General features: G+C 43.2%; 1 protein-coding gene across 1 annotated transcript in view; it reads right to left on the bottom strand.

Annotated features, from left to right (window-relative positions):
- The window catches only part of AQR (aquarius intron-binding spliceosomal factor), an 89,818-nt gene that overhangs the window by 16,995 nt on the left and 51,008 nt on the right, over positions 1-21,815 (bottom strand). Inside the window, exons 23-32 of the mRNA XM_075192720.1 lie at positions 15,835-15,945; positions 13,798-13,907; positions 7,368-7,503; positions 6,800-7,009; positions 6,010-6,147; positions 5,521-5,592; positions 5,039-5,226; positions 4,771-4,942; positions 4,286-4,456; positions 3,734-3,819 (exon numbers count right to left, since the gene is read on the bottom strand). Of these exons, the coding sequence (XP_075048821.1) occupies positions 3,734-3,819; positions 4,286-4,456; positions 4,771-4,942; positions 5,039-5,226; positions 5,521-5,592; positions 6,010-6,147; positions 6,800-7,009; positions 7,368-7,503; positions 13,798-13,907; positions 15,835-15,945 (1,394 nt within the window). The remainder of the gene's footprint in view (positions 1-3,733; positions 3,820-4,285; positions 4,457-4,770; positions 4,943-5,038; positions 5,227-5,520; positions 5,593-6,009; positions 6,148-6,799; positions 7,010-7,367; positions 7,504-13,797; positions 13,908-15,834; positions 15,946-21,815) is intronic.

Raw genomic sequence — 21,815 nt, 5'->3', positions numbered from 1 at the left:
CGCAAAGCCAGTCAGTCTTGTGGACACATCCATTGTAGACTAAAACTATTGATCCCTGAAGAGAAGAAAACGGGCTCCCACCACGGCCGACCGTAGACGGGCAGAATGCCCTGTCACGCCAACTGTTTGTCTACTGAATTTGTTGCCAGACGCTGAGCCGACCAGGCCAGGCCTGACGTCCATGCTGCAGACCACCCCTGGGAGCGGACAACTGACCTCTGGAGGACTGACCCACAGAGTACTGACTGCAAGAACTGCCAGAAGAGCAAAAGGAAAGAAACCTAGACATCTTTGGCTTGGGAGCAATGACAGGAACAATAGTACTCTTTCCTCCCATCGCCAAATAAAACACCCCCAGAAAAAGGGACTGTTTCAAGAGTCTTTTCAGACGGAACATCAGCCTCCCAAGACTTAAGCCAGAGTCCGACGAGCGAAAAACGCAGAGGCAGATATCCACACCCAATAAGCCCTGAGTACAAGGCTGCCTCTCCCAAGCAGTCAGTCGCTCTTTGAATCTGTTCCACCAAAGGAAATTGTTCAGAAGACTGTCTCCCAGCCAACAAACCCTCAGACAGCTGCTCTGACCAGCATTTAAAAACTTTGTTGAACCACGCAGACCCCAAAATGGGATGCCACGAAAATAGACTTAATGATGCCCACAATCTTACGGTCTGCGCTGTCCTTAAGAGTAGCTGCATTGGGAAGAGGGATGGTAGTGATTTTGGCTAGACTCGCCACTGGAATTTCCACACGTGGAGGCGCCTCCCATTTTGCTAGAAGCACGGTGTGGGGCTGAGGGTTGGGATAGTAAGACTGGATAGTAAGACACCATTTGGTTAAGCTCAGCTACAGTATTGGCTAGTGACTGAGCCCAGGCAGCCTCTGCCTCTGAAGCACTGGGGTCATAGGATGCAGTCAACACAATACGAATACAGCATCCATGCCGGACTGTCCGGACGGCAACTTGAAGTTCACCTGTGCAATCTGTAACTCTATCATAGAATTTACCCCAACTGTAACTCTCACTGATCTCCCCCTATCTGACATTTTAAACACAGATAGGACAAAAAAGTGACAAAAAAAACACAGTGGAAAAACAAGCAGCACACAATCAATAGCACAGAAGAAGAACCTGCAATATAGCCAAAGAACCCCAACCCCTTAGTAAAAAAATAAATAAAAATAAAATACCCCACAACCTGCACCTAACAAGACAAGGGACAGAGAAGGGAGAATCTGGAGCTCCAAAATGGTTGCCTATTCTGGTGTCTGCACATGAGGAGTGAGAAACCACAAGAAAGGAGGTGCAGAGGGGGAAAAAAATTCTCCCCAGGGCCCAGGTCTGGACTGGCAGCTACCTAGCAGGACAGTCCCCTCCACTAATCCAGTGCCTAGCAGGGGCTTACACTATAGTAGTTGACCCTTGCCTGACCCAGCCCCCCCTAAGCACACTGCTGACCACCTCTAACAAGAGATAGCCACCTAGGGGGCTCAATGTGGCTTTCTACCTCCCCTCTCTCAGCACTGTGCATATAATGTATTGCTTTAAATGTGCAACAAATTAAACTTTTAAAACTAGCCTACATGTTGTCAGACTCTAGCACACATAGCAAGATTGGGTACCATTTATGTATAGTTCCATAACACAAGTAACGGCAAAATACCACAAACACAACAGTGCTTAATCATAAAATATTTCCAAAAAAACACCAGGAAAACCCCCCAAATTACAATTCAAAACTGTCCAAGAGTTATTTTCTGGTTTACTATATTATATTGCAATAGTATATTATATTATTGAATGTTTACACCAAAAATGATCTTTTACCAAAAAATAGCTGACTATTGTACACAAGAAATAGAAACCCCGATGAAATATAAATTCCCAAACTGTACTGTAGAGGTTTTGACATAATGTATATGTACCTGGCAAAAAGGAAAAATATTCACATGTAAAATGAAGTTGGTCGATAGCAGAGAGGTAGTGTTGGTTGTTTGGTTGATTAGTGTGGGTGTAATGGATGTGCCTTGTAGAGAACAGCCACTGCTCTGAGCACTTCTGAATTTGCTGCCTTAAACTCTTATACAGTTTACAAAATGGTGCAGGAAAATAGTAAATCACAAGAAACAGTGGGGTCCCAATTGAGTGATCCCCACTGCTTTTCTACATGTTGGCCATTTTAATATTTTTAAAGTTTTGATTTCTTTTAAATAATTTTTTTTATTTTTACAGGATTGTCATTGGCCCGATTGTCCCAAAGGTAATTTAGTTTGATATTTATCACCGACATAACTGGGTTATATCAACTTGGGGGTTTCGCTCCACTCGTCCCAGGCATTGAATCCTGGGAGTCTCACACCTGCATCTAAACAGGAACAGAGAAACCTAGTACCAAATGCCACCCTTAGGATAGAGCAATGTGGAGCATAATACAGAAATGGTTCTGGCCCAGGGCGAGCAGGTGCTAATGTTCCTTAGCAAGCTGGACCATTGAGGCTGTAGGCAGGCTGTCCTCCAGACTAATATAGTAGGCTGTTGTAATGTAGCAGGTTGGAGTGGCTGTAGAAAAGTCCCACAAATTCCAGTTGCAGATGGGAGGACAAGTGGGGCATTCCATTGAGTCCCCGTTGCTGATTGCACAGTGCAGTTCACACGTGCACAACCTGATTGGTCCAGCACTCTCCTTAATGAGCCTTCTAGATATTCCCTGTTTACCTAGCCTTAGTCAACTTCTCCCGGGCCCCTGCCATCTTGGATGCGCTGCTCCCTGGGGTAAAGGAATGCACGAAGATGTCTTCTGTTCTTGTGTAGCTTTCCTGTATGGGTAGTTTGGGCCTCTGGCACTATGTTAAGCTCTCCGTACTCATGACGCTGAAGTGTCCGGAATGAAAGGATCAGTGAAGTTGAAGGGGCCGCAGATATTATTGTCTCCATCTCACCCAGGCAGCCCCGCATCTGGAAAAGAGGAATTAAACTCCTCTCTGCCGTGCTCCAGGGGACAACTGAGGCTAACTCTCACAAGAGTTGCCAGTAAGGTACAACAGGGGACAGCTGACAACCATTAACCCTTCACACATTTATAGGGAATGCTTATTTTACAGTTATACCTAGCTGGAAAAACACTAGTAAGGGTATCTCAAATTTCTGACAAAAAGAGGGAGGGGTTCATCCAAGTAGTTTTACATCCAGTACTTGATGTGCAGCAAATGCACAAAGAGATGTAAACAGGACCCAACAGATGCCATGCATGGTGTCATAACTGGGAACTGACACATTGCAAAGCTTCTCCCAAACAATATTGCGTCAACACTTCAATATCCCAGAGAATAATACTTTAGTCACACCTTAGGCAGCTTAGATATCAACACACTGTTCATATCCATAAACGGTTCTTTCTTGTATCCTAACAAAGTTTACACAAGCAATTAATCTCAACTCTTGGATTTACTACTCCCAGCATAACTGTAAACCACTGAAAACCTCATGCTGGCCATTGTACACAATTAGAAGCTGAAAAACAATACAATGCCTAAGTCTGTACTATTTCATCTGATGAGACAAAGAATACACAATGCATGGTATTTATAAGTTGGATGATGACATGCTGCAGCCACTCCAATACTGCAGTAAGTATATTTTGAGGGCTTTTACAAGTGTCTGTTTTATACCAGCAATATAAGCTATATGGCTGCAGCGAGGAAAGTAAGATGAGGATTGTGCTGTGACTCTCACCTCAGGTGACCCACAGCCTTGGTTCTGACAAGTGACAGGATAATGTAGTCATTCTGTTGTCCCTGGAATCTGTCCACAGTAGTGACCTGCAAAAAATAAACATTATTATGCTTCTGTTAGAGGACAATGCTGAATCTTGGAAGCACTGAAATCCTTGGTGTCTCTAACTTGATGTCTAGAAATGCAATCAAAGCATGTTCAGTAGATAAAATGTGTCAGTTTTATTTAATAATCCAGGCAATGTATTTTAAGTAATAGTTTATTAAATTTTCACAATATTATGCAAGGACCTACTGGAACTCTTCTATGTGATACAAATAGTGCTACCGTTCTTACAGTGTTTATTGTACCCCACCAGAGCCACAGACCCTAATCTAACAATCTGCAGAAATAGCAGTTAGCTCCGAGTCAATCCATGGTCTCCAAACAAGTTTTGTAAGCACCCAATTGAATCATTTGTATACTTGTACAGTAGTGCGTTTTCATTCACCATTTTATCCAAAACTGCAAGGTAGGCAGTTTTTATAATCCAGCCAATAGTTTAATACTCACCTTGCTAGGCTGCCCTATCACAGGATTGTTGCCGCAGCGCTGGTTGATAATATCACGGATCAGGTGCTTCTGTCCATTATATGTGGTCAGGATGCTGATTCGATTGGCAGGATATCCAAGAAGACGCATATACATAAACAAGGCGACAGCATACTCGGCCTCAGCCAGATTCTACAAGGTGATAATGGTAATTAGTGACTGAATAACTTACAAATGTATTTAAAAAGCATGAACACTCCGAATAATAAAGCTTTGTGGAGTAATACAAACAGTGTATTAACTTGATCAACAAGCAAGATTGTATACTAATAGATCAACACTGCATATTGAAAAGCAATTATGATGAAAAGCGAATATTCCTGTACTCTCATCACGTCAAAGATCAATAGGCACCTTGAGTCTATCAAATGTTCTAAAATAAAAGTAAAAAATTATTACAGTATAGATTTATAGTAAAGTTCCTCTGTAAATAGGAGACCCATTACCTGGTAAAAGTATGGGTTTGGCTCTGACTCCCCTACGCCATTAAAGTCTTCTACGTTTATAAGTTGGAAGTCATAAAGTAAGCCAGCATTAGCTGATCTGAATTCAGGCAGCAGCTGCACATGAGGTAGGTTTCCCAAACTCTTGTAGCGCCAGTTGTAAAGGTTGCACAAGCTGCAAATAAAGAGAGGAAGTTCACACATTTACATATTATTGTTTGACCAGGTGCAGCAGCACCTCTACAAAGTTCTACAAAACATCAAATTTTACCTGGCCCTGGCTCTTCCTTGGGCATCAAGGTCGACAGTTGGCACACCTAGCCGAACAAACCGTGTAAAGAGCGACTGCTCCATGTTGGAGTATTTCTGGAAGGCCATGTTTTTAATGACTGGTGGCAACTGGTGATGATCCCCGATCATAATCCATCGCTTCAACCGACTGAAACCATCTTCCGGGTTCTAGGAATGGAGTAGGATGGGGGGCAGAATAAAGAAAGGCATCAGGCAAAGTAGTACAGTTTAGAAATTACCATCCCTGAAGCTTGATTAGAGATCAGCTTCCTAGTTAAGACACTTGAAAACAATATTAAATCTCTGTCTGTGGCCCCTTTAACAGCTAAAAAGGCTAACCCAACGAAAACCTAGCAGAGCATAATTTAACAACGTTGAGGTGCTTGGGTATTGACTCTCTTTAGTGCACGGTTATTACTTCCAGAAAAGTTCAAGACAAGAGGTCATAGTCCCATATTGTACCTGCAGAAGGAGGGGAATGAAGGTCTCAATTTCCAGAATCTGAGCAGCTTCTTCCATCAGGATATTATCGTACTGCAGAGAAAAGACAGGAACCAAGAGTCAGCAAGAACAGTGAGCAAACTTCAAGGTGACCGTCTGCAGACGATGTACAGAATCGTCTGGAGCTGCAAAAAATCTAGGCCAATACCACAATAAAAAAAAAAGCACTTTTGTTGCATATACAGGCAACAGTGACAAACAACTCGGTGTGGCACTGCTGAAGAACTCCATAGAAAATACAGTACTGGAAAATCAGAAATCAGTGTGTACAAGAGTGTGTGTGTGTGTGTGTGTGTATATGTTTGTATGTTTGTATGTATGTATGTATATATATATATATATATATATATATATATATATATATATATATATATATATATATATATATATATATATATATATATATAAGGCTTCCATTATCCAATGGCTTTTCTCTTTTCTTGAAATTACCTTGAATCCTAAGTCCACAAGGTCATGACGTTTCAGAGCTGCATGGGTGCAGGTCATGGCAATGATCTTAGCTTCCTTCACAAGAAGATACTTGGAGCGATCCAGTCCACTCCGCAACAATTCAAAAGCACGGAATTCCTGAAGAAGTTAGAAAAAAAGAAAAGTGTGTTGTTATACCATCACTCTGTTATCTGCCTGTCCATCTGTACAGTCTCTGCATCACTTACACTACTGGGAATATATTACCATTTTAAAAAGAAAAATTAGATAGAGATTTAAGTTAGTAAAAAAAACACAAGTTCAAGGCTCCATCCAGGTGTTAATGCAATCTATGCACAAGAGTTTGAATATTACCCATATACAGTATGGAAATTATATATCTGGTATGTTATTACTATAAAAAGTTCATATTGTCAGTGAAATACACCGCACTAAAAATATCCCCAGCTAGTCAATCTCTGTAACTCATGCCACATATGGTACACTTCCTGCAGCACTGCATGGCTTTGTTTTAAACCGCCTTCATTAAATGTGTACATTTCATCCCATTCCCCAAATCCTTCAACAATGACACTAACCATTCACTTAACAGGTGCTATTAATTATGCCCCCATATAGCAGGTTTATCTGACAATGTAAGTGTTAATTCTTTTTTTCTTGAGTGCAGTGTTAGGTTTGTGGAGATGTGATGTCTGCTACAGAGGATCACAGTGTGAACACTTTACATACATGCAGGGTGTTGATGATGACGATACTCAGTCCTACGCATCAGTCTTGGAACACTATTTACCTCTAGCTGAGTGAATATCTTCTTAATGTGCCGGAAACACCCTTCTGAAATTTCCATGTCCTCCTGATAGGAGCGTCCTTTGAAGATGGGTTGGGGGGCGTTGGAGAAGTATTGGTGAAAAGGGAAGAATTTGGCAACGTCACTCACATCTGGTATTTGTGAGGACTTGGTTTTCACCTTGCTCAGGTAGGCCTCCCATCGAGACATTATCTGCAGAAAAGGCCCAAAGTAACTTATTTGTGAAACAATTTGTGAGGACTTTTAATTATTGTGCACGGTCAGGCTAGTCCGTTTTCCAATTCTTGGGTCTTCAGTTAAAATAATAACTCATTTGTGAATATGATTATAATTATTCATTTCTTTCATGTAATAAAATGACTAACTGAGCTACACTTCCCACAATATCACAGTTTGTAGCTACTTTCAGCAACTACCATGCCCTAAAGATTGGCTAGTGAAAGTTGTTGCCTTTGAGATGAATTAATAATTAATTTATATTTGTTGAGCTTTATAACGGACAGGTTGAATAGAATATTAGTAAATATTGTTTATGGAGCATACTATTCACCTGGTACAAAAAGAAGTGGCCAGCGGTCTCGCAAGTGTAGGACACATCTCCAGGGACTCCCAGACTTTCCTGTAGACGTCCCACCTCCTTAAGAAGCTCCAGTCTCCGCGCCAACACATAATTCACTCGGCCATACCTGGTAAAATTATATTATCAATTTATATGCATAAACCACCACATGATCACAATGGGCAGTCCTACACATAACATTTAAACCTTGAGATATATATTACATGAATAAATATTTTACAAATACATATTACACATTGGAGAAAGCCCCTCGCTCCCCCCAAACAAAAAGATTTATATGTTTCCATTCCATTACAAACATATGTAACTGGTAATAAGTAACCAGTAGTACAAAGACAAATCCTTATTTTGTATAACAGAAAACAATATACCCCTGTTGTATATGTCACCTCGGTGTGTCCTGCCTAGGAGCTCTGACCTTGTGGTCTATTCTCTATTTTCGGCCGTAAGTTCTGTCTTGCTTGTACTATACTGGGACCATGTTCAATATATGTTTTTAAAGTAAGTCTTTTATTATTTATTTTTGTGTTCACATTATCATCTTATCTGGAGGACACTGCTTCCATGGGGATGTATGAGGGGAGCTAGGAGTTGGCACTTAACTAGATAACTTGTTTATTATAAAATGCTGACAAACCCCTTCCCCTCTGCAACCCCCTGTAGCTCCTCAGTTTAGTGCCCAAGGGAGTTGGGCTTACTTTATTGCTAGTAAGGTATTATTCCCTATTTTTTCTTTACTTTTTTTTTTTTTTGTATTGCTTATAGAGGTAGTGGGCACTGTTAAGAGACAGCACACTCCTTTTCAGTGGAGCCGGATACAGCTTTAAATTTCAGTGTATAAATAAGCTATCAAGTATTTGTGTGTTACATGAAAAAAACAGTCAGTATTTAAATTATGTGCAAAACAGAACACTCATTTGCACCCCTTCATTGTAACATGGTTTTGTCCAGGAGACTGAAATAAGGATCCTCTTCATTTAAGATCCTTAATGAATCAGGCCCTAGAATCTGAGTGGTTGCTATAGGCAACTTCTAAACTTTTTCAAAGTTTAGTAAATATACACCCTGGACTCTTCGTAGGGCGCCAAGACTGCCCGGGAAAAATCAACAGACACCAGAGAAGCTGCTGACAGACTCTTCTCCTGCTGAGCTGCATTAGCCTGTTGGAAGGCTAAGTACCAATATAATTATATTATTTATATATATATATATATATATCTACTATATAAATGCCTAGTGGCGTGTGTGAAAAAAAAAAAAACCCAAGCTGCAGCGCCACCTGCTGGGCAGAGTTATACACTGACCTATATATTTCTTGAAGGAGAAGTGACAGTTGGGAGTGGTTGGTGGTTGCCGGGGGTGACAGTGGGGAGTTTTTAACACCTTAAGTAGCTTGAATAAGGATGTGGCGATGAAGCTGAAGGATGAGGTGAAGGAGAAAAATGATGAGGTGGTGACATGTGGACAAAACCACGTTAAAAAAGGGCGCTTGCGTCGGGAAGTAACGCTCTTCCCCTGAGGAGGCCTGGGCTAGGCCCAAATGCATGACAAGAACCTTTTTAACACCTTAAGTAGCTTGATTTGACTAGAATGCATGAGTATCATGCACGGGTTAACATATATATATATATATATATATATATATATATATATATATATATATATATATATATATACACACACACACACACACACACACTAATACACCCATACATATTCACAGATGTTTTCTATACTCACCGTACTAGAAGATAGGGGTATATTAGTAAACCAGTTTTGTGCAATTATCATATTATATGGAATTCTACTCAAGATACTTCTTTTGACTTCCATCATAGATTAGTTAGTATCCTGGTATCCAAGTCAAACCTGTGTCTTGTATGACCGTCTGTATTTGCATTCTGATTCTGTGACACTTTTCCATTCAGAATATGTCTGAAAAGGGAAAGGCACTCCGTGCAAAATACTTTACTTGTTCAAGGTGTAAAGTTAAGTTACCTATTAGACAACTGGACCTAGGGGTGCTTTGTACTGACTGCGACGAGGGGGCCCAGGCCGCGCGGGCCCAGACTAGTGCACCTCCACTAGTGGAGGAACGGGCGTGGGCATCTTCCCTTGTGCAATTGGTTGCAACATTAGTCCAGCTAGGCGGGCGGAGATACCAGCAGTTGCCGTGATAATCCCCTTCACCTCAGCAGCAGTTGATCCTCCTACAACAGTCAGTATACCAGTGACCGCTGAGACTGTTGATTTTGGGACTGGCTGGTCTGTCATTCTCCCTCGCTATCCCAGGCCCTCCTTCAGGAGAACCGGCTTGGTCTACATCCTTGGTCAGAGGCTTAGATTGGTTAAACTGGTTCTTGGATTCACCAAGACCTACACTGTTTAGAAACAAGCGGCACCGGTCCACAAACCGTCTTCTTTCACTCTCTGATTCCGAGATATCGTCAGCACAGTAGGGTGAGCTCATATAGGACTCCTATTCCACAGGTTACAAACCTATACAAATCCCCCAGACATCACTGTATTGACAACCTGGTTTTAGCAGTTCATCAATCTCTGAATCTTCTGGACTTAGAGGAACCCAGAGCCACAGAACAGGGCCTCAGTAAAAAAAAAATAAGAAACGCATGATCTGCCCAAAATGCAGCCTCCACTTTGTCCTCTGCATCTGTAGTGGTGGTCAGAATGACTCTATGGCTAAGGTCCTGGGATGCAGATACAGATTTAAAAGTTTTGCTAGAAATAATGCCCTATTCGGGCACAGTATTATTTGGTCCTGAATTAGACAATATTATTTGTCAGGCCACTGGAGGCAAGAGTACCTTCCTTCCAGTAAATATACCGATGCCAAGAGCACCGAGATTCGGTTAATTTCGCCAGCCCTTTTGGGCGGGCCCCTCTGCTAAAGGCCAGGCGACCAGAGGCAGACCGTTCGGGACCAGGGGGCACTCCTGCAGAGGTAGGTCTTCCTACTCCACTAGACCTCCTGCACCCAAGCTACCGGAAAAACCAACAGCCTGTCTGTCATCGAACCCTTCTAACGGCTGCGGGAGTGGGCGGACACCTACCACTGTTCAAGGATCAGTGGGCGGCGTCCTCCCAGAATTGTTGGATTTGAGGGATCATGATGAGGGACATGATCAATCTCTCAGATTGGGCCCCTCGTTGTTTTTCTGCAACCTCCCTGCCCCGCGGTCAGGAAAGAAGACAGGCGATGCTTCATTGTGTTGCCACTCTTCTTTCCGCTGGGGACATCTGCCAGCTTCCTGTGAACCAGAGAGGCCAAGGGTTTTACTCCAACCTCTTCCTGGTGCTTAAAGCTGGATGGCTTCTTCCATCCCATTCTAAATTTAAAGATGCTAGATCTTCACCTGTGGAAAGAGATTTCGCAAGGAATACCTCAGATCGGTCATCAATGGGTTGGAAGCAGATGAATACAGCGTCAATAGATATCAGAGATGCCTACCTCCATGTTCCCATATGGGAGGGCCATCAGGCCCTTCTCGAACTTACGGTAGGAACTTCTCACTACTAATTCAGGGTGCTGCACTAGCACTTGGCCATTACAATAAGGACCCTGGAACGACATGGCTGGATAATAAATATCCACAAATCCCAGTTAGTTCCTTGCCAGAGGATGACCTTCTTGGGGCTCATCATGGATAGCAAGGAACAGAAAGTATTCCTTCCAGAGGACAAGGCACATTCACAGCAAATCACAACGACACAGGTTTTGGCCAGCCGCAGACCATCCATGCTCCTTTGCATCTGTCTCCTAGGAAAAATGGTGTTGACTTTCAAAACCCTTCCTTACAGTCGATTCCATTTCTATTGAAAAAGTGGTCAGGATCCCATCTGCGATTGAAACACCAACTAATCCGGTTGTCACCAAAGGCGTAGGTATACCTCTAGTGATGGATAATGGGACTACCTGGCAGTAGGCAGATCCTTTGCCCGGTAGTCCTGGATCATCGTGACCATGGATGCCAGCCTGCGCGGGTGAGGGGCACCTTTCTTCAGGGCCTTTGGTTGCATCAGAAAACCTACACTCCAATCAACATCCTCGAACTGAAGGCCATGTTAATGGCCCTACAAGGGGTCCAGACCATCCTCCAGTGGTCCCTGGTCAGTCTACAATCTGACAATGCCATGGCTGTGACTTATATCAACATGCACGGTGGGACCAGAAGCGCTGTGGCAGCCTGGATCTTGACCTGCGCGGAGCTACATGTTCACTCAATTTCAGCAGTATTCAACTCAGGTGTCCAGAACTGGGCGGCAGACCACTTAAGTACAGTAATGCCGGGGGGAGTGGTTACTCAATCCGGAGGTCTTCCAGTCGCTGCTCCTGAGGTGGAGTTTTCCGGACCTGAAACTCATAGGGTCGAGGCACAACTGGCAGGGTACTCAGGTTCTGCTCAAGGGCCAGGGACCCTCTGGCGGTGGCAGTAGATGTCATGACAATGCCCTGGGATTCCCAGCTGGGGTACCTGTTCCCCCACAATCCGATGCTTACCCATGTCTTCAGGCGGGTCAAGCAAGGAGGACTTTGAGACATGCTAGTGGCTTCTGCTTGGCCTCGCCGAGTCTGGTACGCAGAAATACAGAAATATCGTTCATGGTGGTGGGTCAAGGACTTCGTCTGCAACTTTGAGGCGACCTTCTCCAAGGACCATTCTGACATGAAGACCTGCTTTGGCTGGCTTTAACGGCATGGCTGTTGAAGTCAGCCTTTGGCAGTCAAGAGGGTTCTCTCCCAGAGTTGTAAACACCCTACTATGGGCTCAAAAACCAGTTTCGGCTCGAATCTACCACATCTGGTGTGAGAGTCTAGCCTGCCACACGGCTTCCTTTCATCTCCCACGCTTCCTCACCTTCCTCCAGGATGGCCTTGATGCAGGCCATTGCCCGGGCTCCTTAAAAGTTCAGGTCTCGACCCTCTCTGTATTTTTCCCACCATCGCCTGGGAAAAATGTCCGCCATACAAACATTTATGCAGGGAGTCCTGCATATCCAGCCACTATATGTCCCACCCACTGCATCTTGGAATCTTAATCTGGTGCGCAATATGCTTCAAGGGCCACCCTTCGAACCCTTACAGTTGGCGAAATTTCGTTTTTTTACATAGGAGGTAGCATTCCTGCTGGCAACTGCATCGGATTGCAAAGTGTCGGAGTTAGGAGCCCTTTCATGTCGAGAACCATTCCATATATTTCACAATGACGGGGTGGTATACCCTATCTTTCAAGCAAAAAATGGTTTAGGGTTTCCATATAAACCAGGAAATCGTAGTTCTAGTATTTAAAGAGGTGGCGGCATCTTCAGGACCTAACACTATGAATTGCCTAGATGTAGTTAGGGCTCTCCGCATTTATTGGGAGAATGTTCCAAATTTGCCACACGGATTCCTTATTTATATTGTTGAATTAACATAAACGGGTATGGCCGGCTTCAAAACTAAATATTGCTAGATGGCTTACTTCAACCATAAAGCAGGTTTATGTCAGTGTTAACCGACCTGAGCCAGTTCGGATTGCTGTCCAATCCACCCGTTCGGTGGGGGCATCTTTGGCTATGCAAAATGGGGCCTCAGCTGACCACAGCAGTCACCTGGCGCTCGGTCCATATTTTCACAAAATGTTATCACTTCAATGTCTTTGCCTTCACGGATGCCAGTTTTGACCGTAAGGGCTCTACGTGCCGGGTTGTCAGAGCAGTCCCTCCTTTAGGTGGGCTGCTTTTGAATGTCCCGATGGTAGCAGTGACCCCCGGATAGGATGAAAGAGAAAAGAGGATTTTTAGATGCAATAAATCCATTTCTCTGATTCCATCTGGGGAACACTGCATTCCTTCCCTTCTGCTGTTTGGTCTTAGATGTTTAACTCACCTTCCTTGGGGTTTTAAAATCAAACTGAGGAGCTATGGGGTTTGCAGAGGGGAGGGGGTCTGTCAGCATGTTACAATAAACAAGTTAACTAGATAAGTGCCAACTCCACGCTCCCCTCATACAATCCCATGGTAGCAGTGTCCCCAGATAGAATCTGAGAAACAGATTTATTGTAAGTATAAAAATCCTCTTATTCATTCATTGAGGCTTTAACCTTTAAGAATTTTCTCCACCTATTGGATTATTAAGTGTTTAATATAATTTACCTATCGTAGTTTATCCAAAAAGAATATGTTTCCTTAACATTTTTGATTAACTTTTCATGTTTATTTAAAATATCCTTTTGTTTCATTTTCGTCTACAGAATTTTATAAATAAATTACTACACTTTTATTCAGTAAACAAATTGCTATGTATATGCATCTACATTCCCTGTGAAAATAGCAGAGCCAGATTCATATGTACTTTGATTTTTAAAGGGGTTAATTATCATTCATCCTGGCAGCTCACCTGCTAAAATCCTTCTCAGTCTCTAGCTCCTCCTCGCCATGCCCCAGACGCAGAAGGTGCCTCTCGTCAATATCTAGGGCCATAATCTTCTCAAACAGCTGGTTGAGAGCCTGCAGATTGATAGGGACAGGAGGAGAGAGGTATTTAGAAACTGCATGTTTTAGTTCTAGGAAAAAGGGCGACAGGCACGAGCTGAAACGACAGGCTAACCAAATTTGAAAACTCTCAGCCAGATAACAGATGGCACTTTGCAGTACAGAAACAGTAAACAATGCAAATTAAAGACAGAAATGGAAGACGGATGAGGTTTAGGTAAAGGGAAGTAAACATACGTAGAGTGCCTGACAGACAGATGGCGAATAAGACATAGAAAAATTGATTGAGTTGAAAGGTAGAAAAATGTAAAATAATACAATCATGGTATGTAGAAATTAATGATAAAGTACCATTTTGTTTCAATTATATTATATTAAATAATAATTCTGCAACATAAGAACCTTGTCCTCTGATGATTAAGTTGTTCCTAAGGAATCACTATTATCGCAGTTTCTTTTTTTCCACTGTTATATCTGTGACCATGACACTATCAATGGGGGAGCGTACTCCTTCAGCTATCTGTAGCGTACTTGTAGTCTCCATTTCCTGTCCCACATCATGATACTGACCCTGTCAACATGCAGCCCTTACTCACTTACACAATCACATGAGTAAACAACTCCATGTCTCCCACAAGATCAGCACAATCTCCTGAAATTATCTATGCTGCTGTGATCATTCTGATTGTCTGATTAATGCAAACAGTCTATCCCCTCCCATTTCATGAAGAGAGCGGCAAATAGCAGGAGAAAAGGAATTATAACAAAAAGGTGCTCTGACCCTAGTCATTTGCACCATAAAAATGAAAGCGAGCATTTGATTGGCTGCTATAGATAACAGCACCGTATTTTTTTTACAGATACCTAAGACACAGTTTTGATACATGTCCTAAAATATTACCAAAAACAAAAAAATGAAATATTTTTCCAATAAAAAAAGAACAAATGCAGTAATTTTAATACAGCATACAGGAAGCAGTGTACACGATAGTGAGGTGTGAAACTAATGAGGTATAGATCAGAGAACACAGCAAGAGAGCGCATCTGACACATCTATAGCATACAGGGGCGGATCTAGGAAATTACTATACCCCGGACGATGTAGGGGGGGCGATTTAGGCCCCGCCCCCTTTCAGACTTCGAAGGCTGCCGGCGGCTGCACAGTGTGTAGCTGTCGGCAGCAAGCCCCTGCTAGGGGGGAATCGCTCCCCCCCCCCCGGATCCGCCACTGATAGCATACCATAGTTGCTTACGCTCTTGGAATGTCTGGGAGACCCACGAATTTCTAGGAGTTCTCCCGGACTCTGGGGAGAACAGTCCGAACTCCTGCAGGCGGGTGGGGCTTTATGATGCAATTCATAATGAAATGAGTCATCCTGTCTTTGCCCCCACTGTATTATGCCAAAAGCTGGACACGGGGGGGCAGGGAATACTTAATGGCGTGATTCGTGCATCATTAGGATAGTATCAAAGCAAGTACAGCACGGTGGCAAAATAGTATGAGAAAGCTTTGGGTATGAAGGAGAGAGGATATATGCAAACATACTACTGTGGTATAAAACTATTTAATCCTCTTATGGGAAAGTATGCCTGACAGATAGAATTGAGTAAGTGTAAGTCTAGTACTGGGGAGGTTGGAATAAAACTGCTGTGGGGGATGGGACCAGACATCACAGGGGACATAAAACAAATATTACACTAATGGAGAGGCCTGAGATAACACAGAAAGAATATGTCTACACACATGGAGAAGGAATCATGTAACACATAGATCAAATGACTTAGGGATTTCTACAAGCAATGTTCATATTCAGCAACTACTATGCCACAGTGGGAATTTATATTAAAATGTTAGCTTCTGTATGAAAGTGAAATTAAATCAGTAATTTAAAACATTTCACTGGCCAAGCTATAGTCCAAGACTTGGCAGCACAAATCTTACCTGGTTAGAATGAGTAACTATAAGAGTTCTCTGCTCGGGGAAATTGTGGTAGAGGTTGGAAATGATCTGAACTGCCACATCTGTTTTGCCTGTGCCAGGAGGTCCAACAACCTTCAAAAAAAAAAAGTTGCGATTAAATGATTAATCTGAAAAACTAAAACTTGTTTTCAAAAATACACTATACACTGACATTTACTGCAAAATGACATTCTTAAAACAATATTAAGTAATATGAACAGGACCAGCTTGGTGGAAGAACTACATGAGCAGTATGCAATTCTTACCACAACTTTGAAAGTGCGCTTTTGTTATGCACAATTACATTTGACAATTATTATATAGCAGACCCCTTGCTGGATATTTGGTCATTATATTTGTATTTAAATACTCTCTTCACTTTATTTTTTGTTTAGCAGTTTTCAGATGAAAAGCTGTCACCAAATGTGTATATCTTAAGCATAATAGATGACACAATGTATCTGAAGTTGCTATATTACTCCCTCTAATGGAGCAAATGGCAACTGCATTCTTCAGATATCCAGGAAGAGTACTCTACACTGGCATCAAGCAGATATGTGGATCTTCTTTGTGCACCTGTGTTTACAAGTCACAGTGAAGAGAAACAGACCCAACATCTGGAGGTATTATCCCAATGTGAAATAGAGCAGAGCAGCTACTCATAGCTCTTGAACTGGAAAAACCATTAACTACCTGTCCATAGAGTAGGAGTACTATTTCTTAATGAAAATTCTATTTATCTTCTCTTAAGCCGTTAATGAAAATCAGAACACATTTTAGGTAAAATTATGGCTGGAATATAGAAAATTCTAACAGCTTCCCTAACCACTTTATACACAAAAGAGCCCGATTCATTAAGGCAGGTCTTGTGCGGGTTTTTTTTAATTAAAAAAATGCACATAAATCGGGCATATGTACGTCCATATTCAACAAGGAGTGGATGTAGATAACAACATTTTTGTACTTAACCGTAAAATGTCTCTCTCAAAACAGCTGGGGGACACTGCTCACCATGGGGTATAGACAGCGCTGTGTGGTGTTAGGCACTAAAAAGACCTGTTTGGCCTGCTACCCTCCCCTCTATGCCCCATCTGGCCGGAGATATATGTCATCTATCTTACAAAGCCACAAGAGAGGTGCAACACAATCAACAGAACACTCATGATCCGTTAGAAACAACAAACAAGGGTGGGATCGAAGTGTCCCCTAACTGTGTTAAGAGAGACATTTTATGGTAAGTATAAAAATGTTTTTCTCTTGCATATACAGTTGGGGGACACTGTTCACCATGGGGACGTTCCAAAGCTGCCCCTCATGGGTGGGAACACACAGTCTGAGCTGCGCGCAAAACTTTTCGGCCAAAACTGGTGTCTTTGGAGGCAAAGACATGAAAACAATAAAATCTGGTAAATGTGTGGACAGGTGACCATTTGGCTGCCTGACTCAACTGCTCGACTGAGGCCCTGTGCCCCACCGCCCAGGAAGTATCAACCAACCTAGTGGAGTGACCTGTGAGGTCATCAGGAACCGGAGACTTCTGAGCTGAGAAACATAGGCCTGCCTAATAGTAACCGTTATTCATCTGGTTATAGTTTGCTTCTTGGCTGGCCAGCCACGTTTTCGAGCATCATACAGATTCAAGAGGCTGTCTGTCTTGCGAACTGAAGATGAGCAATCCACATAGATCCGTAAGGTTCTGACCACATCCAATTCCGGCAGAGAGCCATGTTGGATGAAAGATCTCTAGACAACATCGGGATAACTATATCCTGGTTTATATGAAATTTGGATACAACTTTTGATTGAAAAGAAGGCAGAGTCTTTAAGACAGCCCTATCGCATTGAAAAACCAAGAAGGGAGAGTGATGACAACTTTGAAACATGCTCAATAAATTGCCAACAAAAAAGCAACTTTCCAAGTGAGAAGCTTGAAGGAAACAGATTCCAGCGGTTCAAACGTTGGTTTCTGTAAAGCAGTTAGGACAAAGATTAGGTTCCAAGGAGCCACCGGAGGAACAAAGGGTGGCTCAACATGTAGGACCCCATGGAGAAAAGTCTGAACTTCTGGTAGCAGAGCCAGTCGCCTCTGAAAATAAATTGATAGGGCCGACAACTGAACCTTAATGGTTGCCAGCTGCAAGCCCTTATCCAGACCATCCTGAAGGAATGCTAATACTGTGGCTAAACGAAAGGAAGAGGTTGACACACTTTTCTGCTCACACCAACCTATATTTGTCTTCCAGACATGATGGTAATTTCTGGAAGATGCTGGGTTTCTAGCCTTTATCATTGTTTGAATGACTCTATCCGAGAGGCCTTTACGTCGGAGGTTTAAGGTTTCAACCTCCAGGCCTTCAAAGCCAATCATGCTAGGTCCTGATGAAAAAACAAACCCTGGCTGAGCAGATCTTTCCTGAGAGGAAGCTTCCAAGGTGCGTCCATTGTCATGGCGAGAAAATCCGCGTACCACGGTCTCCTTGACCAATCAGGTGCCAGAAGAATGACCTCGACTCCTTCGTGCCTGATTTTCTTCAATACCCGGGGTAACATCGGTATTGGGGAGAAAAATGTAAACCAACCCGCAACTCCAAGGACCCGTCATGGCATCCACTAGGCACGCTTGGGGATCCCGTGACCTGGCACTATACATGGTGACCTTACAATTCAACCAAGAGGCCATCATGTCCACCTCTGGTTGACCCCACTTTTGCACAATCAGTGAGAAAATTTCTGGGTGGAGAGACCACTCTCCCGAGTGAATGGCATGGCGACTCAGGTAATCTGCTTCCCAGTTATCCACTCCTAGTATGAATACCACTGAGATGGCAGGAACACTGTTCCGCCCACATCATGACCTTGGTCACCTCCTTTATGGCCAGAAGACTTTTGGTTTCCCCTTGGTGTTTGATATATGCCACCACCGTGGCATTGTCGGATTGAATCCGAAAGGATTATTTATTTCTCAATCGGGACCAACGCCTTGAAGACCACCCTTAACTATAGTACATTGATGGGCAACTTCTTCTCCGCCATGGACCAGAGATTCAAGTTAGCGCCCCCCCAGTCTGACATGCTGGCATCCGTGGTCACAATGGTCCAATCCATACAGACCACAAACATACCTCACTTAAAGTCTAGCGGCCATTTTCAAGCACATGGTTTCAACCAGTTCAAACTACTACACTTTCTATGCATAAACCAACATAACCTGCACTTTCTATGCATATCTAACAATCTGATCACTTAACCACAATCTGATCACTTCCTAATCCATCACTTTCTATGCAATGTAGTCACCATCCAAAATGGCTGACTTGCCATGCTTGTAGGCCCACAAGGCCTACTAAACAATTACAGTTACTAAACAATGTGAACTCAGTACAGACACATTACTCATTACAAGCAGTATTTAGCCAATCCACCACAAATAGCTCTATAATCAGCAGTAAACGCACAATGTCCACTGGCCAATTTTTACACCTGATATTTCACTGTTATACTGTTATTTTACCTGTGTTGCATGGTCCAGATCTTTTCTGGGAGCAAAAAGACTCTCTGGCATCTAGTGTCGAACAAAAGGCCCAGGAAAAGCATGCGTTGAGTGGGCACTAGGCTGGACTTTTTGAGGCTTATAATCCAGCCGTGAGACTGCAAGATCTGTGCAGTCAGACGCAGATGGGACCTCAGCTGAGAGACCGAATCTGCCTTGATCAGGAGATCGTTCTAGTACGGAAGGACCATTACTCCTTACTGATGTAAGACTGCAGCTATAACTGCCATGACTTTCGTAAATACCCATGGCGCCGATGCCAGACCAAAGGGCGGAGCCTGGAATTGAAAGTGAGATTGGTTCACCGCAAAACTGAGGAGGTTGTGATGTCAATGTCATATTGGTATATGAAAGTAAGCATCCTTGATGTCCACGGATGCTAAGAAACTGGTTCAGTTGCATTGAATTTATTACCGAACGGATAGATTCCATGCAGAAACTGGGAACCCTCAAGTGAGCATTGAGGGACTTTAAGTTTAGAATGAGGAGGTATGACAGATCTGGTTTTTGTACAAGGAAAAGATGTGAGTAAAACACCAAACCCAGTTGTTCTTTTCGGACTGGTACAATCACCCCTGACATCAACAGGGGGAGAATAGCCTTTTAAAGGGCCACCCTACCGGTTCCTTCTCGCGGAAGGGGAGTAATCATGAAACGCTGCAAGGGCGATCCCAAAAGGTCTATGATATAACCCCTGCCAACTATTCCCTTTACCCAGGTGTTGTGGTAGAACTGTACCACTTGTCCCGGGAACAGCAGGAGACAGACCCGTAACACCGTACTTCCGGAAGGGGGGGAAACGGAGTCATGCTGGTTGCTTGCCTGTTCGCTTTGGATTTGGTCGCCGCCCTGTCCAAGCCTGCCTAACTCGCCGCGACACAAGGTACTGAGAAATGACCTCTGGCAGGGGTGTGTCTGTATCTGCCTGCAAAATGAAAGGAGCAAAAACACCCCCCCAGTGGCCTGAGAGATTTTTCTAAGGCTGGACCAAATAAAGCATCCACTTTCCATGATCTCAATTACAGTGTGCGCCTAGCCTGCCACTGCCAGGGAGGAGGAGGAGGTCCGGGATAACCCCTGACCTGCGTCAAGTACTGCATCTCCAAAATAGTCACCTGTCTCCTTAATGTGGTCGGCCAAGAAATACAGTTCAGCTCTAGAAACTCCCGACTGGAGGCCATCACTCAGGGAAGTGGCCTGCTTTAATCACCCATGCTGCCACCGTCATCGGAGGGAGGGACATCTTTTAAGTTAGCAGCACTGGGTAGTGGAATAATGGTGGATTTTGCTAAATGCGCAATGGGAGCATCCACGATGGGGAGAATTTCCCATGACACCACTTCAGAGTCTGGAAATGGATAAATGAGGCAAAATCTTCTGGGAATCAGACATCTACCATCAGGTTTCAAAAAAATTAAAAGGGGAACTATACCTATATAGGAAAATATAACACACAATCAATCACAGGCAAAGAGCATGAGATAAAACATTCACTTGGCCAGAGAAATGAAAAGTTGTTCCCTCAGGACAATCATGACAGGCACCGCAGAGACTGTGAAATGGCTGCTGCTGTGAGCAAAGGTCGGGAAGGAGTGTCTCCTCTCACTAGAAGCACCTCCTCTCGTACACCAAATGGCGCCTGTATCACCCACAGAAAAAAAATTGGTAGGAGCTGTGTGCGCTATATGCGCTCTCCCTCCCTGCTGTGATGTTCACGCTGTGAACACTGCTGTTAGATTTTATTTATTTTATTACATTTTTTTCTAAGCTAAAGAAATAGGTGCCTACTCCAGAGGCACTAAAATAAAAACTGATAACTCCGACCATAGGGGGCACAGATGGGAGGGGAGCAGGCCAAAGAGGTCTGTTTAGTGCCTAACTCCACACAGCTTCCTCTACACCCCATGGTGAGCAGTGTCCCCCCAAGAGAAATATATCTGTTGATGAATACTTGTCTAGTGCTTAGCACTTCTGCCTCACAGCACTACAGTCATGAGTTCAAGTGTGGAATTTGTATGTTCTCCCCGTGTTTGTGTGGGTTTCCTCCGGGTACTCCGGTTTCCTCCCACACTCCAAAAACATACTGGTAGGTTAATTGGCTGCTATCAAAAATGACCCTAGTTTATATCGCTCTCTCTCTCTCTGTCTCTGTGTGAGTCTGTGTGTGTTAGGGAATTTAGACTGTAAGCTCCAATGGGGCAGGGACTCATGTGAGTGAGTTCTCTGTACAGCGCTGCAGAATCAGTGGCGCTATATAAATAGCTGCTGATGATGATAGATGTGCTAACAGACAATACACTGCAGGATACATCCAATACATATGTTGAATATACAGCACACAGCAAAAAAATTAAAAATAAATAAAATAAGGTCACATGTTAATAATATAGTCAATAATGACAAAACATTGTAA

This window comes from Mixophyes fleayi, chromosome 12 (assembly GCF_038048845.1).
Source record: "Mixophyes fleayi isolate aMixFle1 chromosome 12, aMixFle1.hap1, whole genome shotgun sequence".
Classification (NCBI taxonomy): Eukaryota; Metazoa; Chordata; class Amphibia; order Anura; family Limnodynastidae; genus Mixophyes; species Mixophyes fleayi.
The sequence above is the reverse complement of the archived record's forward strand: the minus strand, read 5'-3'. Positions and strand labels throughout refer to the sequence as shown.